Raw genomic sequence first — 10,874 nt, 5'->3', positions numbered from 1 at the left:
ATAGCATGTGCGATCGTTTCAACTTGGCCATAATCTCGATCTGCTCGGGCCAGGAACACTGTATTCGTTTATGAAAGATAGCTAAGGTATAATAGCGATATATTGTCATCGAAGAAATCCAGAAAGCCCCCATGAACCAGCAATTGCAGAATATATAAGTACATTCGGATATCATCTAGTAGTTTTACAGGATGATGTTGAATCATCGTGTGCATTCCTGGTGAACAAGGTATATACTGATCTTGATTGAAGTCATGTTCCTTGTCGAATCAACCCGCCTCTGCCATATAACCACACACTCGAACCATTCAAAAGTGAATGATTTAGTACGCCGCCCGGTCGTTGTAGGTACTGCAAGCTTGAGGAGGACAACGAACCCAGCAGTTGCTCCTCACCCAGCCTCTGACTGCTGTTTCTCGGAGCAAGCTATCATCATCCCACGACTTGTCCCACAAATCTTGCAAAGAATTCGCTTTTACGCCAACTAGCGTAGGGGCGGCCAGTTTATCCATAAGAGGACCCCGGCGAGGGAAGGGTGTCGAGTCACCCTTCCTTAACAGTTCGAGAAGCTGGGTTGGTGTCATCGGAGCAACGACAGAGGGCGGTCTTGGCTGAGGACAGCTGCAGTATCCCGCGAACTCGTGCCTGCCATTGCATATGTACCACAGTGCAGTACAGAGCGTGAGCCTTGCAGCAGGGCCACTAGACTGGGCCGCCCACAACACAAATGACCGAATAGAACTCTCCACGGTAGCCAATGCTTCAGTAGAGGAGCGGCCCGTTAAACGGAAGAAGTTGTATCTCTCACCATTGGGCGTGTCATGCTGCACATCCAGATAATCATCCAAAATGCGGAGGAGAATCAGGCTAGCCAAAAGTTGGTCACTCAGCGTGATGCCGTAGTCAGAACAGATAGCGCCAATGAGCCCATCGTGGACGTTAAGCTGGTAGTAGTGCAATGGATCCCACTTGACCGGAGAGCAGAAAAGGTCCGCACCATTGCTTCTGCACTGGAGAAAGCCAATGTTGTCGATGCAGTGTTTGTAGTCGCCGAATAGCAACTGGGTGCTGTGGAAGGTATATCCGCCGGTCTTGACCTGGTCCTGGTAGCGCATAAACATTTCAGAACGATCGTGGCGCATGCTTGGCCGACCATCTGTTCCAGGATATTCGACAAAAGAGGCGCTATCGCCAATGCGCTGTTCCAGGTACGCTGGAGCCCCATCATTCGTCAGCCAGTGTCTATAGATACTCCAGCCACTGAGGAGTACGTCCTTCCCCCAAGGCCGCAACCACCTGCCAGACGAGGTTTGGGTCTGTCCGCCATGACGGGTGCATGAGTGCTGGCACCGTGGATCTTGTCCGTCCGAGTTGGGGAGGTGTTGTTCAAATCTAGCAACCAACTCTTTTGCCAGCATCGCGCACCCAGCAAGCAAGATTGCGACGCAAAACCGCGATTCTGGTTCCTGAGAGTGATGCCGAGCTGCGAAACAGATGGCTTCTGTATAGACAGAAATTTGCTCAGCTAACTCAGGCGCTCCTCTTGACCGCGCTTCTGCACTGATAACAGTGGCACTCTGCTCAAGGGAAGTAGCATTGGCCTCCAGGTCATTCAGAGCGAGGTCCAATCCGACCAAGCGCGTTGTAACGGCGGAAACCTGAGCTGAAGGAAGCCACTCGACGGGGATGTCGGCGGGGGTGTCGGTTGCACTCAGGTCAGACACTGGGACCGTTGGAAGGAATATTCCGAGATTGGCACTGGTGCGCAACGAGACAGGTTGAGAACGGGCTTTCTCCATTGTCGCTTTTTTTCCTCTCTTTGGTTGGACCTGAGTGAGATTGTTTCGGCAAAGTGAAAAAGAATCGGGCTGATAGCACTACAGAAACAGCGCCTGTTATCTCCCAGTATAAATATTTGGGGGATATTTCTATGAATTTAGGGCATACTTTATACCTTAAGCTACATTGTCTTCTCCACTTTTAGGCCTGGTTGTAAGCCCTGATTTTCGCCGCATTGACCTAGTAGAGAATATGCCATCGTCACTTTTTCCTCCTTTTGACTTGTTGCACGGAATATCTTTCCGTGAAGCAGACACTCCTTACTGTAGTGGTGGAGGCTGTTACGTACTGTTCCCTAATACAATTATTGGTAGAAAGCGAACGTGCTTAGGCAATGACCAAATAGGTGAACATGCAGCTAGACTACTGTCACATTCCCAACCAGTGGCGACTGATCAAGACTTGATCTTAGCAAGAATACTTTAAGGTTAATGGAGATGCTGATCCATCAAAAACGGAAATCGCTAATCACTCCCAGAGGAAAAGCGTAATATGGAAAAGTCGAGAGGGCGTTTTGATCAACACAATTTGATTTCTCAGTGCTGTGAATCGAGGCTCGATCAGGTAAACAATGGAGTCAATACAGTGCCAGCTCAATCTAACTAGACACCACCTTGCATCCGCGACACACGTGGGTATGCCATCGCCAACCCACCATGCACTGCAGTCCCGAATCGGATATGCAAAACGAGCGTATGCAGTTAACTGGCGACTTGGTAGCAGACAAGCTTCGGCAATCAGCTCTCACACCTCTGGTAACCCTCTGGGACCACACGCACTGGGTCGTCTAGTAAGGCAAGCCACCAGGCCATCCGTTCTCGACCGTATACGCAGTGGATGGCGTAGTCCCAACCAAAGTTTCGTAGTACTTCCGCCCCCCACACTCTTCCTCCCCAGTCACATTGGTGCAATGGCCCTGGATCAAGCCCGCAATCTGCGCTCCGGCCTCCCGACCCTCAAACCAAGCCCCATGCAGAAAGCCAAAGTACTGGGAGCTGGTGGCCTCGCCTGCAAACCACAATCGGGAGGTATTCGCCCGGAGATTCTGGTGCATCTCCAGACTGGTGCCGAGTGGCCAATTCGAGTAGCTGCCGTACGCCCACTCCGCCTTGTTCCACCGTGGGTAAAAGAACGCCGTGGGCTCCGGAATTGTGGTCCCCGGAAACATCTGGTGCAGAACCGCCATGATTTCAGCCTGGGTCTCCTCATCGGACAGGCGTTCCACGCGGTACGCCTCCTCCGCCAGGACGGTGACAAACAGGATATTCGAGCCTTCTAAGAAGCCGGGGGCATCCAGCGACTGGAAAGACGGATAGTAACCTCGGCGGTCGGGGGAGGCGTAAAGCAGATTCTGGCTGCCTGCCGGCCAGAAGGTCTCATTGAATTGCATAAAGATCTTGGTGTAGGTTCCCATGGTGAATTTTTGGATCGCCGTGCGTTTCCACATCGGGAGCTCGGGGCTGAAAGCCACCGCCTGGTTCTGGAGGACGCCCAGGGAGAAGGTGCAGAGAGCATAGTCCGCTTTAATACAGGTGCCATCCCGGTTGTAGACAGTGACGCCTGTGTCCGAGTAGCTGATATTAGTCACTTGGGTGTTGAGAAGCAGGCGGGTGTCATTCCGCTTCAGGAACGTGGCGGCCTCGCCCTCGATGATGGCACTGTATCCGCGCGGATCAGTGACGAGGAAGTTGTCAGGCCCAAATTGGCCAAAGGTAAAGGCCCCAGCCGAGGTACTGAAGCCGAAGGAGCTCTCCCCCGCCGGGGAGGCACTTTCCACGTCTAGAACGGTCAGTGACAGGATCGGGGCAACGAGTCATCGGAGAAGTCGACCAACCGCCTCTCAGCCAGTCCACTGCCTGGGCCGCCATGTCGTCCACCTTCGGTTTCCATCCTCCCAGGGCCATAGCCTGGCGGATATTCATATCCTGGAGGTTGTCCTTGAGGATATTGGAGCCGATCTCGGACACTTTATCCGACGCCGCGTTGTACTCGTCGAATAGATAAGAGTAATCCACGGCGCCGGTATGATCATAGGTTTGCACCGAGGTGAAATCGGAGAGTGCTGTGGTCAAATTATATTTTTGGGCCTTTGTCCAGTTAGCCTGCCCGACTGCTTCTGGTTCCTTCATGTCGCGATCTCACCAATGTCCAGATGGGGTTCACTGGGGACCGATCAGTCATACTCTCTCGCTCACTCCGGAAATGAAATGCTTACCAGGGCCATTGGTGCCACCGGCGCCTTGCACCTGCGGTAAGGTTAACACAGATGCATTGAGAACTCGCATAGTCATCGTACCCAGTACGCCCCGAGTTCCACCACATAAGGGTTGCCGTCCGCCTTTTGTCCGAAAGCCGTATGGTTCACCCGCCCGCCGATTCGACCTTGGTATTCCACGATGACAAAGTCGGAGATGGATTGATTGTGTAAAGCTTGCTGCACCGTTTAGACTTGGACCGACCAAACCCAACATGGGACGGACCTACCGCGGCAATGATTCCCGACATCCCACCTCCCCTGGAACGCATCAGCCTCTAGTCACGGCGCCCGAAAAATGACACTCCGCGTAGCTTACAGGATGGCCACGGTGGTATGTCTACAGGTCCTCGTCTGCGCAGTTCCCTGTGCGACGGAGCCCTGGAGAGCCAGGCAGGAGAGCGTCGTGATGCTTAGCAAGCGTTGAAGATACATGTTGTCCTGAAGAGAAGCGTCTGGAGCAGACGGGGTTGTTCGACGGGGAGTCAAATGGAAATTAGGTGACTTAATATACCCATTTCTTGATTTCCCCGGATTTGAGTCCCGACCATGCTACTGATCCCCGACTGGCCACATGCTTTCCCCGTGGGGTTCAGGTTGGACTTTCCAGGATCGGAATGGTCGATGAGGAGCAGCAGGTACCGCTCCAATGTGCCGTCATCGTCCTCGTTGCTCATGAAGTTATCAAGATCCTGTGGTAGCGGGATCGAAAGTCGGCAGCTTATACTCATATAGTCTGGGGGCGGAAGGGTCGACCTTCTCGAATAGGCAGGAGACGTTTAATATCGGACGCTCACATCACCAATCAACGCCCACTCGCTCCAACAGCGTCGTAAATCCAGCTTCCTTTGCGCGCCAGCCCCAATTGGCGGATAGTGTATTTCGAGCAGCTTAGAGGCTCGGTTCCCGAGGGCGATTCCCTTCGCCGCCGAGAGTTCGCGCCTTCGGTACCTCAGGAATGGCTGCTTCTGCCGAACAGTGGAACAGTGGGGGATAGAACCTGGGGACCCCATACAATCGATCCCCTCGGCATGTGCCGTAGACTGTGGGGTCTTCCAGGTAACCGATCCGTAGCATGACTATAAAAAGCGGACACGCCTTTGGTCTCCCAGGAGGGCCCCCTCTGATATCCAAGCAGTCAGCATGGAAGAGTTGAAACCTGCGACTTCATACTCCCTCACGATAAAGGGAGACATGACCACCAGCACGGTGGTGGAGGATATTCCAGGCACGCGACTTCTGGTGGATGAAAATGCCACCCACCTGGTTTATCTGCCCCGGCCGAGTGCCTCGCCGGATGATCCGCTCAATTGGAGCTGGGTGCGGAAGTATACGTCCATGCTGCTGGTCTGCTTCTGGGTCGTACTGCTAGGCGGTGCCACCATCTCGCCCGCGGTCACATATGGTCCCCTGATCCAGGAGATGGGGGTGACGGTGAACTACCTGAATATTGCGGCGGCTGTCGCCTTGCTTCTGTTGGGACTGGGGAATTTAGTATTCAACCCAATCGTGAGCGCGCCGTGGGTTCCTCTGGGGGAGAAGACGAGCTCGACGGCTAACTTGAACGTAGGCCCTCCGATTCGGACGGCGTCCGGTGTACCTGGCATCGGCTATTATCAGTATGGTAGCGAACATTGTGGCGGCGAGTTCGAAGTCCAAGGGCGCCTACATGGCGGGTCGCATCGTTCTGGGCTTTGGAGCGGCGCCCTTTGAGCAACTGCCCGCGCTGACCATCGATGATCAGTTTTTCATCCACCGTCGAGGATTTGGCCTCTCGTTGTATGCTTTCGCTCTCAACGTTGGGTCCTTTTTAGGGCCCGTCGCATCCGGATTCGTGACGGAGAGCATGGGGTGGAGATGTAAGAGACGGTCCTGGGGTTCGAGGTAGTTAGATGGCTTGGTTGCTGATTTGCTGTTCTAGGGATGCACTGGTGGTATGCCATCTTCCTGGGGCTTTCCGCCGTCCTCATGTTCCTGTTTCTCGAAGAGTCCGCCTTTGTTCGGCATACTGAAAACAACCTCCCAACGGTGGAGAGGGAGAGTCCTACCCAGGGACCGCGGAAGAGCATACTCCACCGCCTGAAGCCCTTGACGCACGTCGAGAGCCCCGTGCCCTTTGTCCAGCTTGCCATCGGACCCTTCAAGATGCTTCTGGAACCGATCGTCTGGTGGTGTGGGATCACATACGGATTCGGCGTGGCGTGGCTCACCATCATGGCGTATGAATCGAGTACCGTGTTCGGGAACTATGGTTTCTCCTCGGCTGCTATCGGCCTCACGAATATCGCGCCTTGGGTGGGCGCCTGCTTGTCGCTCTATGCCGGGGGTGCGGGAACCGATCGCTTCATGGTCTGGAAAGCACGCCGAAATGGGGGCGTCATGGAAGCCGAATCGCGCATCTACTCAGTCCTCATCGCCGGCCCGATCATGTGTGGCGGGCTGGTGCTGTACGGCGCCGGGGCCGCGCACCAAGTCCACTGGATGGGACCGATCATTGGCATGGCGATGATTGGAAGTGGGCTCCCCATCGCCGGCGAGGTCACACTGGGGTATGCGAGTGAGAGTTATCCGTCGCTGGCCGGCGAGGCCACCACCGGGCTGGTGTGTATCCGGAACGTCATTGGCGCCGCCATGACGTTTGGCATTGGCCCGTGGATCGATCGTTGTGGGCTGCAAGATACCTTTGTGATCGTGGGGGTGCTGGCGTTTGTGGTGTTCTACTCGGGGATTCTCTTCATCTGGAAGGGAAAGGCCTGTCGGAGAATGGGAGCAAGGCGGTATCACCAGATGGTCGCGAAGAAGGAGTAAATAAGGTATACAGTAGACTATATACCGTTAAGGGAAGTTGTCAAGGAGGATTGAAGTGGGTTGATTGTGCGTGAGGTCCTGAAGACCTCTGGCTCTATAGTAGATATTAGGGCAGGCAGGCGCTAGGCCTAAAGAGGCAACTCAGGAGCCTGAGGCTCCGACACCTACTACCAGAGGGATATAGACGCCGACTTCCAATAATAACACTGTCTTAATAACCATCAATGGCCAAGCTTCAGGGCTCTTCACTCTTAACACTCCGCAGATGCTCAGTGTGGATGCAAGATGAGTTCGAGTCGTCTGTTGCCCATAGCTTTTGCAGATTGTCAATCAATCTCGTGGAGCCAATACGAGCCCTAACAAAAGCAAACTTGTCGGCTAATTCGAAAATCAAAAGCAAAGAGCATTGGCACTTATCAATCAGTGTCCACTGCTTTTTTTCTCTTTTTCCTCTAATCAAGGGTGGAATTCCAACTAGTCTTGCTACAGGCGTACAACTTTGAATCAGGAGATCAAGCTAACCAGCAGTTCAATTCAATCGCTTTGATCCTTTGCTTCAAGCTGAAGCGGCGGGTTTAGCGAAACCAGTTTCTTCGGACGATGTCCGTGCCAGCCTTGCTACTCTGACACTATGCTCTTCTGGCCCCTGACTACAGCTGAACGAGGATGGCGCGCCGTGAGCGAATGAGGTGCCGTTGACTTAGCCATTGCTGACCCTCATTAGCGCCCAAAGTGAAGGAATAGGTAAGCGATTTGACGGCTTAAAATACGAGGGTCTCCCTACTAGGTACCCAACACATTCTCACCCTCCCTCACCTACAATCGCCACTACGGCCAGCACCGCCTGTTATGGCTGTCGTTTTACCACTGAGAGTCATCTGTCGCGATGTTACCTGGGTGACTGAAGGCACAGATCAACCCCACAAAGTAACCAAGTTCTTTGTCGACGATCCTCGCAAACTCGGCGTAAAGCAGTTTGACATCGTCTCGTATCTCTACGGCAAGAAGGCGAAACCATGGGACTGCGCTCCACCAAGCGAGGACTGGGACGGTCTCCCAGGCGTCAACTGGAAAGTGAATGTTAGAAAGTCCAAGTTAAAAGAGATCCTGCGGCTGATGGACGAGGCCGACATTGATTATTTATGGGCCGACTGTGTCTGCTTCGATCAGGAGAACATGGCGGAAAAATCAGCCGAGGTCAGTCGCATGTACGAGTACTACAAGAGCGCCGAAAAGTGCCACATCATCATTAACGTAGATGACATCGCGACTGCCCGCGACGTCGACGTGGGCGAGGAGGAGGAGGGGGCCGTGGAGGCGGCGGAATCCGACTCCGACGCTGATGAAGCCTTTGGAGCCCCAAGCATGATTCACAACCCCGTCTGGGATCACCAGACCATTGTCGACGATCTGAAGTTCCTCGACCACATCCTGCACCACATGGTCGGCGCCGCGCGGGCCACCGATGCCTTGTTGACCAAGAACGTGATCAACCAGCTGTCGGATTGGGCAGAAGCGCCGTGGCTCTTTCGCATTCCCCAAGCAGCCGTCAAGGCCGCCGCCGTTGAGCCAGGCATCTTGAACTGCTATGCGACATGCGTCAGCCACGTGCGATCGCTGTTTCGCAATCTGTACTTCTCGCGCGTCTGGACGTTCCAGGAGATGGTCTTGGGCAAGAACATCACCATCTGGGGTGTCAATCCGGAGCAGATGAAATGCATAGGGCAGTTCGGCACGTGGATGGACCTGGCTATCGACGCCAGCGACAAGGCCGTCAAGCTTCGTGACTGGATAGATGAGTGCCGAAAGCTCAATACCACAGGAATCAACGCTATTCTGCAGGTCATCCAGGAGGATCTTCTAGGGCTCACATTTCTGCGGACGCAGGTCCAAGGCATCAACTCGGCGAGGACCGATATTATTGCTGGCGGCCCGTACTGGTGGAAGGACAACTACAAGGGGATTTGCAACGTCTTCTCCGCGATCTCCATCTGGCCGCGCAAGTGCGAAAGGCGCGCCGATATCTTCTACGGCCTCCTGGGCGTCTTCAGTGGCCTGTTCACTGAAGAGGAGATCAAGCAGCTAGCAGGCGAGAGCCAGGACATCGAGCCCATCGCCTTTGCCTTCTTCAAGCAGTTGTCCCTCAAAACGGAGCGTGCTTGGACCCGTCTGGCGATTACGAGCGGAAGTCGAGGCGAGTGGGACTGGATCCCTGTGACAGCGACCCCCAAGCGCATCAGAACCACCGACATCTTTGCCGGGGTCGTCGACCTGGGGTTCTTGACACAAAAGGGCCGAGTCAAGACGCTCGCCGTCACTGGCCTTCAGGGGTCACCACGGCAGTACATCACATTCCGCCCCCAGCAGCAGGCCAAGAATTGGGGCTTCAATTTTGTTTTCCGAGGCTGCAACGCAGGCAAAAAGGTCAAGATCTCGACCTTCAAGTCCGAGCCCATCCCCTTGCACGACCAGACGAGAAACGTTACTGGCGATGAAACCGGTCGGACCCTGGCGCAAATCTCGACCATCTTGGGAGCCCTCTTTGATCCCGCCGGAGACCTTGCCGAATACCGACGGAGAATGTTGGAAAAATTGCAACCTAGGTGGCATGTCTCTGACCCCAACGCGAAGCCCGCAGGCTGGATTGACAGGTGTGTGAGCGGCACCACCTGGGAAGATCCCAAGCTTGGGCACGTCCGGGCGCATAACCTCTCCGCGAGTTACTACCTGCAAGCGTTCCGTGACTGCCAATCCCGTCTGTATAACGACGCCACCAAGGACATCTCGTGCGAGGTCCGGGTCGAGTGTGGGTGTACCATAGTTGCCCCGTTTTACTTTATCCTGGAAGCCATCATTGCTGTGCAAGGGAGCTTCCTCGGCAAGATCTCTGTCGGCCTCGACAAGGACAACCGCATCATTCTGCAGGACGGTGTGGGATTGATACAGCCTGGAGACGTGGGCAGGGGATTCCACATTGTGGCGTTCGAAGGCGACGTCCACGCTCACCGAGACTATGCGTCTAGTTGTAGGAGCACCAAGAAGGATGAGGAAGTGAAGTCGAAACCCAAATCCTGGCCTCGAGGCAGAGCTATTGTGAGGGACGATTTCACCCACGCCGCAACCGACATGACGAAAGACTATGGATACATCCAAACCGGCGGCTATGTTCAGGAAGACGGCTATGTCCAGACGGGTGGCTCGGGGAACTTGCTGATATGCAGAAATCACCCAGCAGGTGATTACAGGATTGTGGGAGTCTGTATCGACAATTTCATAGCGAACAAGAAGGGAGAGAAGAAAGTTGTTATTCGCTAATCCACTGTATATAGAAAGCCTGATAATGAATGAACCAGTTATGCAACAGCAGATCCATCGACTGTATCGGGACAGTGGGGATGAGATCAACCTGGGCTGGGCCTTTTGCTTGATCCACGACAACAACCATCTAAGTTGTTTCCGTGGCATCCACTCTCGGGTGTTGCCGTTGGCTAAGTAACGGCTCTGTTTCTCCCTCTTGAACACAACCTTCATCCATCTGCATCTTCTCCCGACCCATATGAGTGGCCCGACACCGTCACCTCTGTTGCGAGAATGAGGTGGAACAAGATATAGTAGAGGGAGAGGCCGGAGCTGCTTTTTGTTGAGCAGGTCTGATGTAGCTGGGGAACAAACGAGAGGACGGTGACGAGGCCCCCAAGACTGAAAATAACCTAGTTAGATAAAGCCAGTATCAAAAGCCGAGAAATCAACGTACACTTGGACCCAGTTGGGGATGCTTGGAAAGGACGACATGGCTAGACTGATGGAGGAAGAAGTCGCGTTTCATCGAGTAGACGTAACAGTCCGACCATTTTAGGCTAGTAATATAGTCTCGCTAAGGGGCAGATAGGTTAAAGGATATAAACCAGTGTACTGTAATCTAAAATCTTCCAAGACACTATAAGATGAAGTAATGAAAACTTGGTGAGAACCT

The 10,874-nt window shown here is 53.9% G+C and overlaps 4 protein-coding genes across 4 annotated transcripts; 2 read left to right on the top strand and 2 right to left on the bottom strand.

The window, feature by feature from the left end:
- Positions 1-323: 323 nt before the first annotated feature.
- On the bottom strand, positions 324-1,799 carry ATEG_05904 (uncharacterized protein; the record flags this gene model as incomplete). The annotated part of the gene is made up of 1 exon (XM_001215082.1): positions 324-1,799. One exon carries the CDS (start codon positions 1,797-1,799, stop codon positions 324-326), a length of 1,476 nt encoding a protein of 491 aa, XP_001215082.1.
- An 827-nt stretch (positions 1,800-2,626) lies between these two features.
- On the bottom strand, positions 2,627-4,528 carry ATEG_05903 (uncharacterized protein; the record flags this gene model as incomplete). Its single annotated transcript, XM_001215081.1, has 6 exons — positions 2,627-3,618; positions 3,674-3,901; positions 4,055-4,085; positions 4,136-4,273; positions 4,324-4,354; positions 4,413-4,528. 6 exons carry the CDS (start codon positions 4,526-4,528, stop codon positions 2,627-2,629), a joined length of 1,536 nt encoding a protein of 511 aa, XP_001215081.1.
- Positions 4,529-5,236: 708 nt separating this feature from the next.
- Positions 5,237-6,901, top strand: ATEG_05902 (uncharacterized protein; the record flags this gene model as incomplete). The annotated part of the gene is made up of 3 exons (XM_001215080.1): positions 5,237-5,602; positions 5,664-5,952; positions 6,015-6,901. 3 exons carry the CDS (start codon positions 5,237-5,239, stop codon positions 6,899-6,901), a joined length of 1,542 nt encoding a protein of 513 aa, XP_001215080.1.
- An 849-nt stretch (positions 6,902-7,750) lies between these two features.
- On the top strand, positions 7,751-10,397 carry ATEG_05901 (uncharacterized protein; the record flags this gene model as incomplete). The annotated part of the gene is made up of 2 exons (XM_001215079.1): positions 7,751-10,136; positions 10,255-10,397. The coding sequence occupies 2 exons, from the start codon at positions 7,751-7,753 to the stop codon at positions 10,395-10,397; spliced, it is 2,529 nt and encodes an 842-aa protein (XP_001215079.1).
- Between the last annotated feature and the right edge of the window lie 477 nt (positions 10,398-10,874).

Source organism: Aspergillus terreus, genomic scaffold (assembly GCF_000149615.1).
Source record: "Aspergillus terreus NIH2624 scaffold_8 genomic scaffold, whole genome shotgun sequence".
Classification (NCBI taxonomy): domain Eukaryota; kingdom Fungi; phylum Ascomycota; class Eurotiomycetes; order Eurotiales; family Aspergillaceae; genus Aspergillus; species Aspergillus terreus.
This window is presented reverse-complemented; position numbering and strand designations above follow the sequence as displayed.